This window comes from Gossypium hirsutum, chromosome A04, assembly GCF_007990345.1.
Source record: "Gossypium hirsutum isolate 1008001.06 chromosome A04, Gossypium_hirsutum_v2.1, whole genome shotgun sequence".
NCBI classification, from domain to species: Eukaryota; Viridiplantae; Streptophyta; class Magnoliopsida; order Malvales; family Malvaceae; genus Gossypium; species Gossypium hirsutum.
The window spans coordinates 3314712-3337353 of record NC_053427.1 but is presented as its reverse complement, the minus strand read 5'-3'; the positions used below and the strand labels follow the sequence as shown (position 1 = coordinate 3337353).

Sequence of the window (22642 nt, the reverse complement as noted above, 5' to 3'; positions counted from 1 at the left end):
TGTTTTTCCCTCAAAGCTTCTTTTCCTTGTCACTTTCACCATGCATTGATGTTTCGCATCTGAAATCACCATGTAATTGCTCGAAGGGGCAATAAGAGCTTTAACCTGATCAAGGAAGCTTAGTCCCACCACAAAATCATAGTCATCAAGTGGTATTACCTTAATGGATACCTTCCCTGACCAATTGCCGAGCTAAAGATCCACTCCCTTTGCAACCCCCTTGATTGGAATACTTTTCAAGTTCACTGTTTTGATCCGACCCCCTTCATTATCTATCTTGAGGCCTAGTTTACAAGCAGCCTCCTCAGACATGAATAAATCAGAAGCGCCTGTGTCGACGAGCGCATTCAATTTTCTGCCGGCCACAATGATGTCTACAAACATCAAACCATGGCTCATTCTATCTTCGACACCCCCTAGTATCGATCCAAGGTTGTTATCCTCCACATCGGACTCCCCCTTTGCTTCCATAGCCTTGAGAGCGGCCTTCTTTGGACAGTCCTTGATCATATGTGGACCCTCACAGTGGAAGCACCTTATAGGCCCACTCTTTCTCTTGTCCCAAGGTTTCTTACCATCGCCGTTCCTAGTGGGCCTTTCTTTATCTCCCCCACTATTACCCTTTAATCTGGGTTTAGAAGAATTGGAATTGTCTTTCCTCCCACCAAATTCAGCAAGTGATTCTGCTACTGACATAGCCTTGGTGAGCTCTTGAACTCCTCGGCGCTGCAACTCTTGCTTCGCCCATGGTTTTAATCCGTCCATAAAGGAAAAGAATGCCTCTTTCTCCCCCATATCTGAGATTTGGAGCATAAGCTCGCTAAACTCCTGTACATACTCCCTCACAGTGCCTTGTTGCACAAGCCGACGCAACCTTGCCCGAGCCTCATCCTCGGCATACTCTGGGTAAAACTGTGCTTTGAACTCACATCGAAACTCCTCCCATGTTCCGATTTCAGACCCACCACGTCTCACATCAGTGGACCTACGACGCCACCACAACAAAGCAACGTCAGATAAATACATCGCAGCAGTAGTTACCTTAGTGACATCCTCCGTGATGCCTTTGGCACAGAAGTATTGCTCGATTCCCCACAAAAAGTTGTCCACATCTCTTGCGGACTTTATTCCCTTAAACTCTTTGGGCTTGGGAACATCAATATTGGGCTTAGGTGCGGCAGCCGCTAACCCACCATTGCCCAAGGCAACCTTGTAGATTGTGAGTTCACCCTTGAGCTCCGCAATCTCTCCCTTCAAGGCCACCACCATAGCCTCAATGGCATCATCTCTACCAGTCAACTGTTTCATATTATCCGTCACATACTCTTTAAGCTGCTCCTGCATGGACTGCAGTCCATCATGGAGCCTATCATCAACATCTTCAACCCTCTCCTTGATATCCCCCATTGAACTCTCGAGAGTGACGACGCGATCCTCTAAAGCTGACAATATGTCCCTTGAGCGACTGGCTTTCCTAGCCCTCCCACGGGTCTCCACTCCCTCAACTTCTTTTGACATCTTTCAACGGTGGCTTCGAACCTTAGCTCGGATACCAACTGTCACGGACTTAGAGTTTTCCCACGCGATCCGTGCGGCCTTAGGCAGTTTCTCTGCTCAAAACGCCTAAGTCAGCCTAACTTGTAACAAAAAAAGATTCAGCAGCAAAAACGCCCAAGTCAACTTCACTCGCAACAATAAAGGATTCAATAGAATTCCCTTAAGATTTTCACGAAGAACAACAGAAGAACGAAGTAAGAACGAGCCTTGAAAGATAAACAAAAACAAGAACACTTGAGAGAAAAGTTTGAGTGAATACTCTCAAAATTCTTATTAATAACTCAAATGAATATACAATGAGCAAAGAGGTCTCTATTTATAGTTGAGCCTCACAGTATATCAATAGCTATAATTAAAAGCTGAATACAATTAGAACTCTAAGCTTCCATAATTATATCTTCTAGAACACTTCCCATTTCTATCAGGCTCTTGAGATGGGCTTTTAATCTCTCCAATCACCGGGCCAGTTTGGTTGGGCCAGTTTGGTTGGGCTAAATGACCTCCCTCGAACACGATGGATCGCACCAGTTTGTCATGGTTGCGAGCACCGACGCGCAACCTATGACATAAGCGCGGACTAAATTGCAAAGACACGCAAACTCTATGACAAATTTGAAACGAAATGAAATGGAAATAAGAATTTATTTAAAGATCTGCGTGAAGATGAAGGACTAGTCGCGCAATTTGACCATTCGAGGTAAAAGGTTGCGGATCCAGGCCATGAAAAGGGTCAGCGTGCGGATCTTCTCCCTCCTGACGACACCGTTTCATGTTCTGCACAAAACAAGGTAAAAAAAAAACCTAAAACTAATAAAAGCAAATCAAAATAAAACCAAAACCTAAGGCCTTATTCATTCGGCCGGATTAAAACTTCACAACTGTCCCTTCGTCTCCATATTCGACGGACGACGTCAAACGAGGGCTTAATCTGGTCCTAACTGGCCGCAAATTCACAAATTTTTCTCAGCTTTAACTTCAATCCTCATCTAGGCTTCGATTACCACGAAGCAAACAAGGATTTTGAAGCTTCAAAAAAAGGATAAGTCTCTTCCCTTTACTCACTTTTTTATATTTGGTTTCATACGCAGTAGAAAAGCTTTAAGAAACAGGAGATGAATCGAAAAGAAAATAAAATCACCTTGTGAAAAACTGCTCTCGAGATGATTTCTTATTCAAATTCTTTTTTTTTGTACAGATTTGTATCCGTAATTTTTCTGTGCTCCCTTTTACATTCGATTTCACAAGCTTTTATAGTCGAATAAAAAGAATAATAATCATTAAAAATACAAAAAATTTCCCTTAGATCTATTTGCTGTCAATCTGTTGTGAGTTGTTTTCTGTTATTTTCTTCTCGCAGGTGTGTATGGCGCGGTGTTGCTGACATGGCGAGGCCATTCGTGAGGCATGACGCGAAGTCTTCCAGAAGCCTCACTGTTTGGGACTGCTGATGGTGTTTGCGGTGCATGGGAACGGTGGCTTAGGCTCAGTTTGGCAATGCTTTTGAGAAGTGCTTTTGAGAAGTGCTGTGAAAAAGTGCTTTTGAGAAGTACTTTTGAAAATTTTAAGTGTTTGGTATTGCTATCAAAAAGTGCTTTTGAGAAGTAAAATGTCTATTTTAGACATGATATTATAAAGTAACAAATATGTATTTAAATAATTTTTAAATTAGTTAATATTATGATATTTTAGCAATAATATAAAAAATAATTTATTATAACTCATTGTTAATATTTTAATATATAATATTAATTTTAAATATTTCTAAGTAATTAATATTAATTATTTATTAAATTTAATTAGAATATATAAACTATATTTAAACATTTAAATATAATAATTAAATATTTGTAATTAGATATTGACACAATTGTATTATTTTTAAAAATTATTTTTTATTTTTAATTAATGCTTTTAACACATTTGTAAAACTCATATTAGATAACATAGAAAATATAAACCTAACAAATTAAAATATTACATATATTTGGATTAAAGTTTCAAAAAGGGATAATATTTATATACCAAATATAAATACTAAAAATTTTACAATAGCATTTACAATTTAAAGTGAATTCATTAAACTAGAAGCTATAGCATCTCTTGTTAATTCCATTTCAAAACCACTTGAATTGTTTGATTCACCGTCATCATCACCATCGTCGTCGTCGTCGTCGTCATCATCACTTTCTCGACCATGCACAATTTCTAAATCAATATTATTCTCATAGGCCCAGTTAATATCTTCGTATTCTATAAAATCTGCATCATTTCGGCCGGCATGTTTTCGGATAAAATTGTGTATCGTCATTGCAACAACAACGATCATCGTTTGCTTTTCAAAACTATAACTTGGCATATCTCTTAAAATGGCCCATTTTTTTTCAAAACACCAAAAGTTCGTTCAATCACACTACGTAATGATGAATGTGAATGATTGAATACCTCTTCTTTACCAGATACCGGTCTACCTCTACGAAAGTCAGGTAAATGATACCGCTGACCTCTATATGGTCCAAGATAACCTTTCATTTGAGGATATCCAGAATCAACAAGATAATATTTTCCTACATGTCATAATATAACAAACAATTAATTCAAGAATTTTTTATAAAAATTATCAATTAAAGAACTTATACTTTATTTTTAAAAAATCACATATAAATAAAATATCTAACCATTTGGTGGGTGCGGAAATTTGTATTTTGGATCTCAAATTGCATCAAGAAATATTCTAGTGTCATGTGCCGATCCTTCCCATCCAGCCATGACAAAGGTGAAACACATATTAAAATCACATACTGCCATGACATTTTGAGTAGGGATACATTTTCTTCCAATATAGGGAATTTGTTCATTTGGTGGAAGAATAGCGGCAATATGAGTACCATCAATTGCACCTATGCAATCCTGAACAAATAATCATATTAGTCTCGTGCATATTTTAAGTCGACCAAAAATATTAAAAATATAATAAGATAAAATTAAATTTTAACCTTAAAATGCGGCATATATCTAGAATCATTACGTATTTGTTCGGGTATTGAGCTAAAAAAAGGATCTTCGGGTGCAATTAGATCAGTGGCCATCCTTGAAACTTTTTCAAGCACAATTGCAAAGTACTGACTTATTGTTGATCCAGACCTTTGAAATCTTTCTCGATATTGGGAAACTTTTGCACCGGTACCCAAAATGTATAAAAAAATTCCCAACATTTCACTAGAAGATATGTTTCTTGAAGTTCGCAAGTTGTATCTTGTCTCCAAAACTCTCAACAAACTTGTGAATACCATTTTAGACATCCTAAAATTAATCATACAACGTGACTCGTGACCGTCAAGGATCTCTCGAATCCATGTTTCACCTGACTGTTTTGAATTCATGCATGGCTGCTTTAATATATACTTCTCGTAATATAATTGTACGGAAGAAGATGCAACAACAAATAATCGATTAAAACATTCCATGCGTTGTAAAATCTCTTTCTTTTCCCTTTCATCATCGCAGTCATCACTGTTGTAATTCTCAACTATACTCATCACCTGCCAAAAAATTTGAACATCCAAAATCATATATAAACAACTATTGATAAAACTAATTTAGTATAAATAAGTAGAACATAAATTCAATAACCAAAGACCAAACATAAACAACTATTAATAAAAGTAGATTACACATAGATAAGTAGAACATAAATTCAATATCCAAAAACCAAACATAAATAACTATTGATTAAACTAGTTTAGGATTTTTGTTTAGTCACATAATAGATATCTCCTAACCCTAGAAGATTAGAAAATTTTCAGCTATCTTCCATTTCCCTCTTAAGCCATAAAGCTCTAATCTTGGGATTAATTGATAAAAACATAATTCGCTTGTCCTTATTGAGCAATAATCTAAGTGCGAAAAAGTATAGCAGACTAGCTTCTGGAACTTCTTCCGACATGCTGTCGAGCACTTTGACTGCTTGTGGAATACCATATGGATCCATAACATGAGTCAAACTAGATGTGGCTTGACTCATATTGTCAGCTGCATTGCATAATTTTTCTATTTGACTAGACAATCTTGCAGCCCCTCCAATTTGCTTTGAGGATTTCTTTCTTCCAGTTTTAAAATGTGAACTTGATATCTCAGGGTTTTTCCTTTTTTGACCGTTTCCATCAATTTGAACATCATTTGAAATGTGAACATCATTTAAAATGCGAACATCATTTCTTACATTTTTTCTTCATTCTCTTCAGGTATTTCATTGTTAACAACTTCAAAAATATCACTACGGAGTGTACCAGAAGAAGGTGCCCATGCTTTATCACCTGTAGCAACTATCCCCATGAACATTTGGTCTAACTTCCCTTCGAATTCAGGATCAATGCCCGATGTTCTAAATTTTTGAGCTTTAGGCACAACCTACATATCAAAAGATAGTTTAATAACAGTAATTATCAATAAACTCATAAATAAGAAAAAAAACAAAAATATAGGGAATTATTAATGTACCTTTAGCCTACTCTCCCACCAATCATCTGATGCATCAACGGTTCTTTTTATAGGATTCCACCCTAGACCAGTATCTTCGCCTTTAAGTTTCTTCCAAGCTTTCCATTCTTTTTTAAGGCATCCCACCTATTTTTAAGTTGTCTTTGTGAAAAACCCTTGCCTGTTTCTTTCTCAAAGTTAGTCATTATTTTCAACCATCCATCTTTTGTGAAATGAGTACCACGCCTATTGCCTTCCAATAACTCTTTAATACAAATATCACAAAATATTTCTGTCAATCTCTTATCCCACATTGCTTTCACTTTTTCACCACTAACTTCAATCGCCGACGTACTCATCTATTGTGTATACGAACAGATTCGTTTCAGCCAGTAAAGCAATTAAGAAAATCAAATGTCACAAAAGTATATTTTTTTAGATGTGTATCAAAATCAAGATAGGATCCTAGGATTTTTTTTTCTCAATCAAAATCAACTTTCCAAGACCGGAATAATAACCAAGAAAAAGAACACAACTAATAATAACATCAAACACAATTAAACCATGCAGCTTCAATGACAAAACAAGCATACTAATAAAACATAAAGAGGCTGTTTAACGCTGAAATTATTAATGATTAATAAAATAACCTGAAATATTTTGCATTGGTTAAAAGTGCTTATAGAATTAATTTCTTTATGTTGGAGTAGAAATATGGAGAAGATAGCAGCCAAGCAGCGAGCCATGTTGAGAATTTTCTCGACAATTGGTATCGAAATAATTAACATAGATAAAATAGTTTTTAGGTGATAAATCAAAGTTAGCTTTAGCAGCAAACTTAATTAGCTCATTCATATCAAACATAATTCTTCTAATTTTAGATTCTTGATTAAATTGTTCTTGACAATCTAATAATTGTACAAATTTATCTACATCCTCTATCTTTTTATCTGTATGAACTTCTCTGTCATTCTATACTATAAATATATAATATCACTATCTGTAAATTCTTCCTTTAAATATTTCATTATTAATATTTATCTCATTAATCCTATCTTTTTTCCCTACAATATTTAGCTATATCCTATTTTTCCACAACTAAAACATTTACATTCTTTTATAGATTTTTTTATCATTATCTATATTATTTTGAGAAAGTATTTTTCCTCATATATTTCTCTTTTTTAGAATTTCTTCTTTTATTTCTCTTAAAATCCTTGTATCTATATTTCTTATAAGGATATTTTTTACTTCTTTTAATGTTATCTATTTTGTTAATATCTGAACAATCTTCTGACTCATAATTTATATTATTTATTATGTCTTTCCTATTACATCCTGGTTTAGGTGCTTTAAGATCTAGGCATACATCTTTAATAAATTTTAGATTAATTTTTGCTCTATCTTTGGTAGATTCAAGACATTGTCTTCTATTTGACTACAGCTAATATGGTGGCCTATTGTTTTGCAACATTCTGCTATTTTTTGTTGGGCTGAAGCAACACTAACCTTTTGACTTTCCTTCTTTCTATAAATAAACCAAATTTCAACAATCTTACCCAAACTTGAACGAAAAATTATCAACAAAACTAACCCATCACTGGAAGCAAAATCTTTATAAAGATAAAAGGCATAGACATAGTTCTTTCAATCTACAAACAACTAAAACAGTTTAATAAAAAAAAGAAGACCCCAAAAATAACCCTTTTTCAAAAATAAATAGTATGAAGCATACTTAACAACAAAATTCAACAGGAAAAAAGAGAGCAAGATTTTGCTATAACGATCAATCGATTGGAATCAAATATATGGGAAAGCAAGATCAAAAGTATCAGATTTGTGGGCGATTTGAGCTTAAGAGAGTGAGTGCAAGAAAGATTTGTGAGCTTTCAATAAAGCAGAGAGTGAGTGAGCGAAGCCCCAAACTGAGAGAAGAAGAGAAGAAGATGAGAACGAAAAAATTAAAGAGAAGAATGATAAGGAAAAGAAAAAACTCACCGGTGGTGGAGAAGAGGATCAAACCAGAGAAAAAAATATTGTTGAAAATTAAAATGGAGGAACAAAACACTTCTGCAAGAATTACAACAGATGAGACATGTTTTGGTTATGATTTTGCTTTTTTTACTTAAAATGGAGGAAATAGGTTCTGCAAGAAATCTTTTAAAGCAGTAGGTGAAGATGAGAAGAACAAACCAGAGAACAAATCAAACAAGAAAGGAGGAAAATAATATCCTCTAACGTCTAGAAAAAGCAGAGGTTAAAATAGTAAAATACTGTCAAGAAGTACTTTTGGCTGATAAAAGCCAAAAATTTCTCCTTTTCATCTGTGCAAAAGTCCTTTTTTTAAGTTGAAAAAAGTGGTACAGATGAAGGTTGTTCTTTATTACTTTTAACAAAAAAATCACTTTTTTGCCAAAAGCCCATCACGCAAGTAGTGCCGAACGGGGCCTTAGTGGCCTAGGGTTTCCACTTTCTGAAAAGAGTCAATGGACTAAGTTTTGGGTTAGGTTATTGGGCTATGTAATGGGCTAGGATTAGGTTTTAATGTTTTGGGTTTTAGGCTTGGTCTGCTATTGGGTCCTGGATCGTTTAAAGGGACTTAGATTATTTATTTGGTTTTATTTTGTATGGGCTAGTAAAGATTGTAAGCGGACTGTTTTTAGACTATTTAATTTAAAATATTTTTTTGTTTTTTTACATTTTATTTTATTGCTTCTGATGGGCCCGGGCAAATTGGGCCGCTTACAATTATTATTAAATTAGTAATTTATTATAAATATAAATATAAATTATATTTAATATAATTAATATGCTATTTTTTAATACGTGCTTAAAGTCTAGTATTTTAAGGTAAACTCCATGTGATGGCTTGATAGTTAAGGGTGTTCACCGTCTTAGGTATGGCTTAAATTCAAGTTGCACTAATTGCGTTTGTTGTTCAGACTTTGTCCTGTTATTATAATTCACTAAAAAAATCTCGTATTTTAAATGAACCTATCTACCTTGCTAATTTAAAACCCAATCTTATTAATTCCAATTCTATTTGATTTTGAAAATAATTCAAACCTTAAATAATGATCTCTAAATCATTAATAAATTCAAATGTTTTAAACTGTGATTCCATATAATTTTAATTTTTCTCTTAATAGTTGGATTTGAATTTTTCCGGGAGGAAAAAGCTGAAAATTAAAAAGAAAAATCTGATTTATCATTCTTCTATTAAAAAAATAAAGATAACGGTGGAATCACAATTTCTTTTCTCTTTCTTCAGTATATATATACGGATAGATATAAGAGATAAAAATTTTAAACCCAATGCACACGACAATGTGCTTTATTCATATCAGATATACTACAAAAACATGCATTGCACTTATTTTGTGTTTAGCATTTTAGGGACTTACATTTTATATAAAAAACTATCTTCGAGATTGCATAAAAAATTTTTGAGAATCAACCCGATACAAAAAAATTACCAACCTAAAACTTAAAAGCATTACAAAAAGTATCAGACATGAAATCTCACGTGTTAAACTTTTTAACACATTGGCGTGCCACATCATATAGTTAACGCAGGGGCGTAGCTAGGGGTTGGCAGAGACTCGACCCCCTAAAATGAAAAAAAATTCATTTAGGAGCTCTTTAGAATTTTCAAAAAAAATTTAAATTAGTATCAATAAAATTGCACTTTGGCTCCCTTAAAAATGATAAAAATTTGATTTAATCTTTTAAAAATTATAAAGATATAGGCTATTAAAATGGTGAATTACATTTTTACTGTTGTAAAAGTTACAATTTAATTTCAACCCCTAAAGGTTTTTTTTGGCTTCACCTCTGAGTTGACGACCTATTAAGTTTTTCATCTATTTTGGGCTATTTTGATGAACATTGTGATTTGAAGAAAAACTGACAAGATTTTATTTTGAGGGTTAAAATGATATTTTTGCAAATTAGAAGAAAAATGTGATTATGCATTTTAACTTTTATTAACAATGTCGGAAGGATAGCCTGCCCTAAAAGCTATCATGTTTTAAGACCTAAAGCTAAGTTAAAAATAGATATTTTTGTTGTTTTTCCCACTGGTCTGAACCATGCTAATATTTCTCAACTAATCTAAAATGCAGAGTATGAAAGAAATTAAGGGGCAGTTTAGATGGGTGGTTGTGTGTGGTGTAGTACGGTATGTTTAGTTTATTTTTTCTCTCACACTATAATATCTTTATAGTATTTAATCATACTGCCACATTTGTTTTTACACTAACTGTAGGTAAACACATTACCCATCCTAACTAAGTCTAAATCAAAATTAAAAACTTTGATTTAAACAAGTTAATCATAGATCTAAAACTTTTTAAAAATATACGAAATTTTTATTTTCGATTTCAATCATAAATGATTAAAATATAACGATAAATACATGTGACATTTTTTTCTTGTATAGCATGCTTATCTCATACATATACATGGATACATTTTTCGTCAATTTCAATTTCATCATATACTATATGTGCACAAAATAAACTGACCCTGATGAGCCAAAAGTTTCTATGATTCTATTTTAAGAAAATGACAAACTACATAAATAGTTATCAAACTATAAAAATTTATTTTAGACATTTAAAATAAAAGTTAATAATTTAAGCGCCCACGTACGTTATATAGTACGGTCATTTTAGTCACTTCTACTAAAATTACAAATAGTAAACTGACAGAACAATTAAAAAATCAGTATAATAATAAATTTAGCCTACAATTTTTATTTATCACATCAACTTATTTGTCATTTTAAAAAATTAAGTCATTTTAAAAAATTAACTCTCAAAATTTACAAATAATCTTAATTTAATTCTAAATCTAAAAAATTCAAGTAAATATATAGAAGTACATAAATAATTTAAAAATGATATAATAATATATTTTGAAATATATAAAAACAAGAAAAATGATTGGTGATAAGAAACAATAATATATAAATTTAAATATATATATACATAAATAGATAAATATTTTAAAAATATAATAATAAATGTTTATGGATAAGGCGGGGTCGGATTTGTGTTGAATTTATACAAAGTATTTAAATTAAAATTTCAAGTTTAAATATGATTCGATTAAAAAATTAAGTTTATTTTTTGTTCAAATTAATTTTATTTAAAATTAATTTTTATAAAAATTAATACATTAAAAATAAAAAATAATTTTTTAACATATTAAAAATTCATTAAAATATTATTTTTATTAAAAAAACACTATCAAATATAATTGATTTAATATAAATATAAATATATAATTAATAATTAATATATAATTAACATTTAAAACTCAATCTTATTAATTCCTATTGGATTTTAAAAATAGCCCGAATCAGTAACCTTTATAAGGTAGGTAAGTTTGAATAGAGAGTACATTTACTTGCCGTGCCGTTAGTAGATGAGATGAAATTAGTAGATGAGATAAAATTAATAATACCGTAATATGAAACAAAAAAATAACACTCAAATCCAATCGTGAACTAAAATTTGTTGTAATTTGTTGAGAATTAGGCATAGATTAATATGATATAAATGGTTTAAACTAAAATTTTCCCATTTCTTCATATGTAGTCGCAAAACTATAATTATAGTATAATATGGATAGATATAAGAGTTAAAAATACTAAACGCAATGCACACGATAATGTGCTTTATTCATATCAGATATACTACAAAAACCTCAACCGGTGAACAACTAAACAACATGCATTGCATGCATTACACTTATTTTGCGTTTAGCATTTTTGGGTCTTAGATTTTATATCTAAAGCCGTCTTCAACTATGCATATCACATCTCCTAGAATCTAAACGACACCTATTCAGTGCCGTCTCTGCCGCTTCACACATATCTTCAGCCTCTCGACTCTCCCACCGTACTCCCTGCAGCTTCAGCTGTTGTCCTAACGCCTGTTTCAAGCCTTGGCACCGGCAATCCTGCCTTAGGTTCTGGAGCTCGTAGCAGCACGAGTTGAGGTAGTGGGTGCCATATCCGCTGTGGCTGCGGCCGGCCTGTTCGTTCATGTACCACTGACAGTTTGGGAGGTAGCCTTGCTGCCATATCTGGTCTTGACACGATCGCCGATCGTGTCGGTACCAGTTTTCTTCGTCGCCGTCCGTGGTCCGGTAGATGGAGGCGTTGACGAGGAAGAAAGCGAGAGCGAAAGTGGCTACGAGGAGAGCGAACTTTGCCATGGTACGTTTTTTGATATATATAACTGGATTGATTGATATATGTGATGGGAAGAAAATGGGGGTGGCGGATGAAAGGATATTTATAATAGATTTAGGCCTTTGCATGGCGAGTACGTGTAATGTAGGGTTTCAAGTTTCAACACGTAGGTTTTTTTGCATGCAGATGGTGGTGAGAAATTAGATTTGTTTTTGTAAGTTTATACAACTAAAACCTAGGAAGAGATGCATAAATAAATCACTTATCAAAGATGCATCAACTTAAACATATTACTGAAATTTACGTTTGACAACAAGCACTGATCTACCAAAAAACAATTACCAAAAGTGTCAAGAGACTTACTGCATGATGCACGAAAGACCAAATCTCAGATGATTTATTCTCCTCCTCCTCATCTTAAATATATTATCATCACTATAATACATAAGAAAAGAAAGTTAATTATAAGTTTAAAGTATAACTATCAATATTATTTTTTGTTTAACATAAATTTAATTCGAGATTAATTTAATTTAACTCAAATAATTTAAATTAGACCAAATTTTGAATTTAAACATAAAAAAAATGTTCTTTTTTACTTCAAAAATTGCTTATTATGATCAATAAGTAGTTAAGTGAAATGGTAAGGTACATTATACTATCAAAAAAGAACATATGGTTAAAAAACAATATTTATTGAGAAAGACAACCTTAAACTCTAAATATGTACCATAAAACGAATACGTGTATGGAAACAAAATATAAAAAGCCAAATGGTGGGTATCAACGAGAATGACTATCACATGGTGCTACTTCAGGTGTCGTACATGGTGCCAATTGTATGTTGTAAGTTTTAAACTTTTACCTTCTTCTGTTTTTTTCTCTTTTGCCCTTAATTTCAAATATTAAAATTTTAACATATTTTAATCACTAAATTATTAATATAGCATTATAAATACTAAAAACATTATCACACGTTTATGTGTGTGAAAATCATGTATTTATCATATGTATATGCATATAAAAATTATGTATTTAAAATATAGAGGTATGTGTAAAAATAACATAAAGAAATTATAAAAGTAATGGTTTGGAACTAATTAATAGTAAAACATGAAATATTTATGATATTAAAATGAAAAAATATATACAGAAAGTTTTAAGAATACTAAATGAATACAGTTGTTTATTATTGTTTTGTCATCAATTTTAAGTTGTTGTCGAGTTAACTTGTGCTTAAAAAAACATGGTTTCATTTTTCTTTATCAAAAAATTATCAAGTTAGTGAAAAAAAATTTTAATATTAAAATTCTATTTTAAAAAAAGATTAAATATTGAGTTCACCTGTGACACCAATACTAAATTTGATGAGAAAAAATATTTTACGTTAAATTTTTATTAAAGCTTACTTAAAAATTATTATTTGTGTAGTGGTAAATTTTTTTTTTATATAAATCCATTAAACAAAGTTCAATCCCTAGATATATTAATATTAGTTCTCTAAAAAAAGCTATATAAAATGATGAAAAGATAAAAAAATCATCAAAATAATAATAGAATCATTTAATAAAAGGGGATATTAGTCGTTTCCTAACCAAGTTGATACCTGATTAACATGTGACATCAACTCAATCAGGGGTTTTATTAATAGTATATATAGATACATTAATTATTTATGATTTGGTTGTTGTGCACTTTTTTTTATTGAATTAGAAGTGTTGTGTTGAAGTGAAAACGCATTTAATTAGACTTCTTAATGTTATAATATATATGTCTATAAGTTTATGGACTGCATTGAGGCAAGATGTGAAGGTTGGAGCTAAGTGACATTTGGCAATGCTTACTGCAAGCTGTCATTGAGGCAGTTTATTATTTGTCTTATTTGATTTGACAATTTAAAGAAACAATTTTGCACCTGTTAATGTGATGTTATATTAAATATACTATGGTCTATCTATAAAAACCAATTTTTAGTTTTTGAAGATTGAATTGGATATGAGTGAATCAATTCAACCCTTGGAATGTGAAGATTCGATCAAGACTGTGTTGCTGATTTTGGAGAGCATATCTTCGATTGTTTGTGCTTTGAATTGTAATATTGTAATTGCTATTTTCAAGGAGTTATTGTGTATTCACTTAGATTCTATGTCAGGAAATATTAATATATGCTTAGAGGCTTGTCTAGGTTTTAGAGGTGAGCTTATCGAGAGCACTTTAATCTATTTATTAAGGAACTATTTTTAAGAGAGAGTGCAAACTGAATTGCAAACATTGTTGATTGTTTGCTGCCCAAGTTCTTAGGGGAAGAATTTAGAGGTGAGTGTTCTAGTTTTTAGGTACAGAGGCAAGATCCCTATACTTGCGGAGTGATAAAGTGTGAATCACTTGTTCGAAGAAAACCAGTTAGAAAATTGTAAAGAGGAGAGGAAGAAGAGCCGAATGGAGGTGTTTTAGGATCGAAACAACACCAGCGAAGGGCGGATCACGATGCTAGATAAGAGAGGAAAAGTAGGTTTCCTTAGAGATGTGAAGAGGCAAATATTGGTACAAAAGAGATTCTTTTTAAAGTGGTAGAGAAGAGATTGGGCTTCTTCAGTGATTTTAGCGATTTTTTTGAGAAATAAAATGAATTACTTATAAAAATTAATAGGTCTAGCTACAAGTCGCATTTTTTCACCATGCATTTATAGACTGGTTGTGTTGTCCGTTGGTATAAGGTTAGCTTATACTAACAGGTTATTGATATCCGTCAAAATAAGTTTATTTTACGAATTTGAGCCGTCAGTATAGGTTCTATCCGTAAAATGACAATTTTTGTTGTACTAAAATATCATAATATTATATTAGTTCATCATTTAATTAAAATAATCTTAAGCAAACTACACTCAAGGTCACTTTAAAATAGTGTTGTTTCTATTTTGGTCATTTTAATTTTTTTTATCAATTTTGTCACTTGAATTAATATAATTGTTTGAGTTGGTCACTGTCACTAAAAATTTTATTAATACACTAATAGATTGTTGATGTGATAGATTAACCAATTGAACACAAGACACTTTTTTTTTTCACTTTTAACTAAAGTTTAACAATCTCTCTCTAATTATTTCAAAATACTTTTTTTTTCTTTCTCTTCTCTCTGTACCTCAGAAAACTAGAACCACAGTTGAGAAACAGTCATCCTTTGAGAAAAGCTAAGATACTTAAAGAGTGGCAATTTATGGTTGTTATTGTGGTCGCTTCGGCATTGATCATGATAATGATAATCAGCAATCAATATCAATGACAAACAAAACTAAAGCCACAAGGTAATGACCATATGTCATGTTACAACCGATGACACTACATTTTCATGCAACTATCTTTATCCTTTGACAATAAAATGACTAACCAAGATTATTTATTGATTCATCACTAAAAAGATAAGCAAGTCAGTTTTAGACAACAGATACATGTATGGCATACAAAAATTAACACTTATTGCATATGGGAAAGAAGTGCTAAATTATACATGTCCACGAACTTCAACATTTTCTTTTGGTATTAGCCAAATTAGAAGTATCTGAATAGGTGAAGAGTTACACCAACACTTTCTTGAAAGGCATGCCACTCATCTCTTCCTGTAGTTGAAACACATCTTTACTCCCTATTGCATTTTCAAACCTGCAACAGGGAAAATGGAAATCTCAAATGGCTATCTTCTGTCATTTCAAATGTTCCCATCCAAAATCTAGTTTTCCTGCACAAACGAAACGCTTAAGTTAGTACCCATGAGGAATAGAAAACCCATGCCGGAAGAGCTGTAACGTTCACGGTTCACGAAACTCAAGTTAGCGAATGTTGGAAACTCAAAGAACCCCAATTTCGGAAACTCAAGTTAACTATTAACTACCCTGTGAGGAAGGAAGTACCATTGAGAAATGGTGGGGTTCGGGCTTTTCATCTGTCTTCGTTCAATTGGCTAATGTGTCATGGTAGCAATTTATTAGTATGGTTTAACGAAATTTTTTACAAAAAAATTCTCTAAAAGTTGTTACTTTTATATACATTGATAAAAAAATAAGGTTACCAAAGTTAATGTCAGGTAATAAACGTATGTGCCGCAGCTGCCCGATGAGCCAATTTATCAGGCTTCGATGTGTACCCCATTCAACAAACACAATGAAAGATGCCTATAAGAAATGAGAAATATACAACTGCAACAACTCTAACGTTCAATGGACCGATTTCCTCATACCTATCGTTTCCTCCCTTTTCTATCTTTAGTAATGATGGTAGCCTTATTAATTCTCAAATTATCTAGCTTGACCAAAACTTACGGTAGTACTAAAAGAGGAAAATGCCTTCGACTGCCAGCCAGAAGTGTGACCCCCGTTATTAATGGTGAAGTAACTCCTCTTGTTACTATTGTCGCCACTCCAAAGACTTTGGATATATTGCTAGTGAGAATAGTCACTCCAATTAACACTAGAGGAGCTTGAAATGACTGAAACCCAACAAGGGAAGTTCTGTCCGGTATGGATTCAATTGGATTTGAGTTTTCTAAAAATCAAACCTGATTTCTAAGATAGGTGTGATAAGTCACGGAAATTTAAAGCTCATGATAATTAATCCATTGAATCATTGTATAAGGATTAACCTATTCATTTCCAAAGCAAATCTCATTCTAGTGCTTCCGTATTTGCCTTAGTATTATAACACATCATTCCCAAGGAGATAGATAAGTTGAACTATCGGTCTCTTCTATCCACTGAGTTACCCAAATGCCAACACTAGGGTTTCTTTATGTGTACCGCAAACTAGGCATTCAACCATACACTTGTTATATTCTTTTTCCATAGTTCTGCTCGTATAAAAAAGAGCAATATTTCAGAATTTCCATAAGACCTTTATGATGTAGCTCGACCAACCCACATACATGTCGATATTGTTAAAAAAATACGCACTTAATAGATCATAGTTCCACAAAATCTTGTCATTCTAACATAGAACCTGGTTAAAATCACCAAGTAAAAATCATGCCTCGCCATTAGGAATTATAATTGTATATGCACAAATGCCATTTTATACCCTCGACCACTTTTAAGAAGCAATATTAAACTAAATCTTAAATTACCGAGACTCCTATAGTCCTTTGCTATCCTAAAACCCAAAAGGGATTTTTTATGAGCCAATCCTTTAATTCTCTAAAGTAGCAAACCATGATTCATAATGAGGGCCACTACTTTTGAGCCTATCAAATTTAGTAAAAGACCCAATATGCAACTATGCTTCTTATAACTGCTTGAGTAGAGTAAAAAGACCAAAATTGAAGCCCATGGAAATAAGAAAATCATTCTCCTAAACCCATTTCACCCACCATGGATAATCTAACCTCAGAAACATCTGATTCTCCACCCGCACCCAACCCTCAATTTCATCTTCTTGTTACATTTAAATGGGAAAAAACCCTTAAAGGAAAGCCATTAGGATTGAGGAGCTTACTGAAAATTAAGAATGCAACCAATTCAAGGCTAGAAATGAAGGAAAAAGTGATGAGCAATCAAAAAGCTCCTAAAAAGCGTCGTAAATTATCTTAAACTTCTAAACGTTGTGGCCTTTCCAACCATCAATCTTCAACCCAACCAAAACCCTCCATTAGCATTAGTTCTTACTACAGGCTCTTTTATTAGTCTGTAAGAACTTTCTTAGTAACCCCAACCTAGGGATCGCATCCTTTCGAAGCTCCATGCATTCTGCTCCTTTTGCCCGTTTATGCTGCCCTTATTCTACTTACCTCCTCCAGATTGACAGACTAGCATTACAGGGAGGATTTAGCTTTAACCAACTGCATGACGCCCGTGCTCATGGTTGAATCCTTTAGGACATGGCTCAAACCCAAATCACTTATGGTTATGTCTCTTGTCTTTTTTTCATTCCAAAGATTTTCTGGCGTGCAACAGAAAAGTCTTCACTAGAGAGTCACTTTTCAATTCATTGTTGGGCTCAAGATATCTTCCTTGTGACTGCTGCTTTGGAAGGCTCCCTACTTTGACCGCCCTTGGCCCCTTTAGCTCTCGGCTCTTGGTTTTGTGTTTTGCACTGAGGAGCTATTTTGTTTCTTGCTTTCTTAGAGAGGGAACTTGCCCTGGGGCGTAGGTAGGGGTAAAATGGAAAATTTTCCCTTTAAATTAATAAAGATAATATTATATTTTAACCACTTAAAAATATAGAATTTTAATTTAAAATTATAAAAATATAAGCTAATAAAATAATAAAATTATATTTTTACTATTATAAAAATTATAATTTAATTTTGACTCCTTAAATAAATTTTTTGGCTTTGCCCTTACTCTTTTTGTCCATTCGTTATAAATTTTACATTGTTTACCCGTAAAAAGAAAATCAAGATTAATGCACTATTTGGGGTTTTGACAATTATTTTCACATTATGACTTGAACTTTCCAATATGATATCAAAACTTTACAATCTTAACTATTTTTTCAAGTTAATCTCTGAACTTGACAATTGTTCTCCCATTGAGTCTTAAACTTTTTTGGCTCAAATTAGTTCCTGAATTTTCCATGAAAAAATGTTAGACCGAAAAGAAGTTTAGGCCCCCAGTGTGATAACAACTGGTAAGTTCAGAAACTAACTTGGAAAATGAAAAAAATTCAGATCCTAATACTAGAACAATTGCCTCATGGACTAACTTGAACAAAAAAAAAGTTTAAGACCCAATTTAACAACAATTACCAAATTTAGACCAAAAAATGCATTAACCCTAAAAATAATTTTAACCCATTTGAATGACCGTACACGTTACCATCCAAGTTGATATCAGCTAAAATAAAGGAGCTTACGCGCTAATTAACTCACTCGCTTTCGGTGCCCAACCATATCCGAAAACCTAAAGATTCTCTCTCCCAAACCAAACCTTCAAATTTCAGCAAGAGAGAGAGAGAGAACTTACATAGCTCAGACTTCGATCATCAATTTAGGGTTTCTTAATTCGATTCCCCGATTACCCGATACCCCAATTTTACAGATCAGGTATGTTTTAACCTTTTCTTTTGTTCTTTTTTTTTAAATATTAAAAAATTGCAATTGGTTACTTCGATTGTTTAAATCATCTTCGGTTCTTGTTTTTGTTGGATTGGTTTTTAATTTTGTTTCATGTTGATCTTTAGTATAATTTGGAAATTTTGTAGTTAGCTAAAGTTTTTTGGCTTCTTCGAAACTATTATTACTATTCATGGTGTTAGCTTCAGGGTATAATTTATTTAATCTATGTATATATATTTCCTTAATGAAAAACAAATTTTAGAACTTTTTTTGGTTTTTTTTAAATTTTAATTTATAATCTTTATTTGAATCTCGTCTTCTTGTTTTAAAAATTATTCCTTTTAGCATGGGTGTCCTTAAATTCTTTTAGGATAAAACTGCAGATATCCATTAGATCTGTATAATGAGTGCCTTTACTTGAAAACGCAGCAACGAGTTCATAGCTATGCATTAAAGTGAAAATCTATGTGTGGTTCTATGTTACTTTATCCTTGTTTAGGCACCCTTTGATGAAATTCTTTTTCTGAAGAAGAAAAAATTGAATGGTGAACTAAGGGCCAAAGAGCAAAAAGGCGAAAAGGGTTAGGGGTTATCGGACAGAACCTTTCCTTTTTTATTGATATCTGTTTTCTCTGTCATAAAATGTTTATTTTAGAGATAATGAGAACGAAGAAGAAACCTGTATTTGATCCACTGAAAGGAAATTACTGATGAATATTCGGCCTTGCAATGTAGGTCTGAGTGTTCTAGTTGTTCGGCTGTTTCTATCCGCTAAGTTTCATGTCTGATCTTGACATCCAGATTCCTACTGCCTTTGGTACTCATTTCTCCCTCATATTTATCTCTTATCTCCTTGTATTAACTTGCCTTTAGCATGGAAATTCAAACTTATCATCAACTGTATGCTGCTAGATCCGTTTGCTGATGCAAATGCTGAAGACGCTGGTGCTGGTGCCAAGGAATACGTTCACATTCGTATTCAGCAGCGGAACGGTAGGAAAAGCCTGACCACTGTTCAGGGATTGAAGAAAGAATTTAGCTATAACAAAATTCTCAAGGACCTGAAGAAAGAATTTTGTTGCAATGGCACCGTTGTCCAGGACCCAGAATTAGGAAAGGTTTGTGTTTAACCTCCTAAGAAAGCGACCTCAGCCGCCTTTGTCTTCCCTCTCCGTTGTTAATTTTATTATCTACTTGGTTTATTTGTAGGTTATTCAACTTCAAGGAGATCAGAGGAAGAACGTCTCCACTTTCCTTGTTCAGGTAATTGCCATTATGCTTCGGTTTAAATCTTCTTAGAACTGCCTAGAAGATTCAACGTAGTTGTTTGAGTTCTTAGCAACCAATCTCTTTCGTTTTATGGACAGGCTGGTATTGTGAAGAAGGATAGCATCAAAATCCACGGTTTTTAAGTCTCGGCTACGAGAGTTTCCAGGAGACTTAAAAGGTCTATCATCTTCTAAGCCGGAAGAGCTACCCGATGAAGTATTAGTTATTTAGGTGGTGTCATATTATCTATAATGTTAGTCTGATACTCTGATATATTGCATCCTATGTTTCTTGTGCTGTCAACTCTTTAAGCTATATGTGATGTTGAATGACAATGATAACCGTTGCATATTATACATAAATAGTTGTCAAAGTCTTGAGATCGAATCAGTGTTAGTTTTTTCTTTTTCTTTGAAGATTTTCTCCTGTTGGATATTGGATGACAGGTATGGATTATATGGTAATCTAACAGTTTAGACTTTTGAATTTGATTTTAGAATACAAAAAGAAAGATGAATGTTATCTACCCTACCATATAATGTTGGGTTTCAGTTTTGACCATTGTTACAGTCAATTCAAATGGATGCTATCTTCAACTATTTTGCTTAACATATTGAGCAAAAGTTTCTCTCGTATCTGGTGTGTAATTCTTCTATATTTAGTCTTTTAGCCAGAATAATAATAAGTTACATATTTGATCCCTCTACTATGTTTATATATGGGATTTAGTTTTTATATATTAATTTGATATAATTTAATCAAATAGTTCGATTTTAACACACAAAAAAATTAACCTTAGCATTTTAACTTAAATAATGAAGAGTGTCAACTATTTAGATTAATTAATGATATAAAAATACATGAATTAAATTATGTCAAATTAAAGTAAAGTATAAACAGGAAGTTTTAAATTTAAACATAGTAGTAGAATCATAGTTAAAATTTGATTTAAAACAATTTATGCATAACATACGCATTTGTTATTTAAAATTTTTTAACAGTGTTAATAATTGTACTTATATTTTTAAATCTGAAAACTAGAGATTGAATTCTTGAAAATAAGTATAAGGACCAAATTTCAAATGTATTCCACAAATTCTAACTTTCAAATTTGTATTCCACAAATTGACCCTAAAAAATAAGAAATTCAATGCGAAGCATGAGCGAATCATACTAACGTTTGGATTAAAATCAAATTTTGATACAAATACTGGGTATAGATGTAAAGAGTGTTACTCACAAACTTAAGTGCAAGTGCACGGTTTGATCATTGAAGAAAGAGAGGGAAAAAAACACTTGTACTCATTAAGAAATAATATTCTTAACAGTATCCATATATGAGCCTTTGAGCCTTACTTTCCAAGACATCCTACTAATGGAGCAAATCTAATAGTCTTGCCAACTTACTTAAGCTTAGTTTCACAATCTTCTTAACATGGAGTGATTCTACAACAGATGATATTTTCTGATACTACAATTGACAAAAATATTAATAACCAAAAACTTGAATCTACATTCATCAAATCCAACCCATATCCCATGTCCTTGTCCATGTTGCGCGGACACAACTATGGCCATTTGTTTGTCAAGTCTAAGCAACAAAGATAAGAAATAATGGTGAGTTTGCCCAGGGTTTGGTCGCGATAGGATGATCAATGTGGTAAATATAATATATGGTTCTCTATGTTTGGTGAGGTTCAAATTATAAGTTCTAAATTGCTCATAAATTGGGTCAGGTTTAAGTCTAATATTAATATATTTTATATTTGTTTAAGTCCGACTCAAAACATGGGTTTAAGTTTTTGTCAAAACTAGTTCATATTTGCAAAAGATTGACTCAAACCCATTTCAGATTCGCCCATACTAGTATTAAAGATGAAAGTAACATATTTTTTTTGGTGAGTTACAAAAATAGGGTAAAACCTGAACAACTAACATAACTAGCGCAACTCAAATCCAAGCCACACTTGGGGCAGTGAGCATCCTTAACCATTAGGTCATTACACAAGGTTCTGAAAATAACATATTAAATGTAATGATAAGACATATTGTATTTTTAAAAAGAAAATTTTAATTCGAATATTAGAAATGATAAT

At 32.4% G+C, this 22642-nt stretch overlaps 3 protein-coding genes and 1 long non-coding RNA gene across 4 annotated transcripts; 1 reads left to right on the top strand and 3 right to left on the bottom strand.

The window, feature by feature from the left end:
* Positions 1-3881: 3881 nt before the first annotated feature.
* Positions 3882-4649, bottom strand: LOC107952506 (uncharacterized). The gene is made up of 3 exons (XR_005925376.1): positions 4551-4649; positions 4233-4464; positions 3882-4121 (listed from the first exon to the last, which is right to left on the bottom strand). It is a non-coding gene; the product is annotated as an uncharacterized lncRNA (long non-coding RNA).
* A 707-nt stretch (positions 4650-5356) lies between these two features.
* Positions 5357-6392, bottom strand: LOC107960549 (L10-interacting MYB domain-containing protein-like). The gene is made up of 4 exons (XM_041111127.1): positions 6275-6392; positions 6055-6161; positions 5777-5964; positions 5357-5699 (listed from the first exon to the last, which is right to left on the bottom strand). The coding sequence occupies exons 1-4, from the start codon at positions 6390-6392 to the stop codon at positions 5357-5359; spliced, it is 756 nt and encodes a 251-aa protein (XP_040967061.1).
* A 5449-nt stretch (positions 6393-11841) lies between these two features.
* On the bottom strand, positions 11842-12258 carry LOC107959765 (2S albumin seed storage protein). Its single transcript, XM_016896223.1, has one exon. The coding sequence runs from the start codon at positions 12256-12258 to the stop codon at positions 11842-11844; it is 417 nt and encodes a 138-aa protein (XP_016751712.1).
* A 6789-nt stretch (positions 12259-19047) lies between these two features.
* Positions 19048-20933, top strand: LOC107899041 (protein translation factor SUI1 homolog 2). Its single transcript, XM_016824677.2, has 5 exons — positions 19048-19265; positions 20013-20094; positions 20190-20395; positions 20487-20540; positions 20645-20933. The coding sequence occupies exons 2-5, from the start codon at positions 20058-20060 to the stop codon at positions 20687-20689; spliced, it is 342 nt and encodes a 113-aa protein (XP_016680166.1). The 5' UTR covers positions 19048-19265; positions 20013-20057; the 3' UTR covers positions 20690-20933.
* The last annotated feature ends 1709 nt before the right edge of the window (positions 20934-22642 follow it).

Excerpts from the sequence above, each read along its gene's own strand:
- LOC107899041 (XM_016824677.2), top strand. The coding sequence starts at position 20,058 with ATGTCTGATCTTGACATCCAGATTCCTACTGCCTTTG. Across the intron at positions 20,095-20,189 it reads CCAGATTCCTACTGCCTTTG|ATCCGTTTGCTGATGCAAAT; the intron begins GTACTCATTTCT and ends GTATGCTGCTAG. Across the intron at positions 20,396-20,486 it reads AGGACCCAGAATTAGGAAAG|GTTATTCAACTTCAAGGAGA; the intron begins GTTTGTGTTTAA and ends GTTTATTTGTAG.
- LOC107960549 (XM_041111127.1), bottom strand. The coding sequence starts at position 6,392 with ATGAGTACGTCGGCGATTGAAGTTAGTGGTGAAAAAGTGAAAGCAATG. Across the intron at positions 5,965-6,054 it reads GGTGGGAGAGTAGGCTAAAG|GTTGTGCCTAAAGCTCAAAA; the intron begins GTACATTAATAA and ends TTTGATATGTAG. Across the intron at positions 5,700-5,776 it reads GAAGAGAATGAAGAAAAAAT|GAAAAACCCTGAGATATCAA; the intron begins GTAAGAAATGAT and ends CGGTCAAAAAAG.
- LOC107959765 (XM_016896223.1), bottom strand. The coding sequence starts at position 12,258 with ATGGCAAAGTTCGCTCTCCTCGTAGCCACTTTCGCTCTCGCTTTCTTC.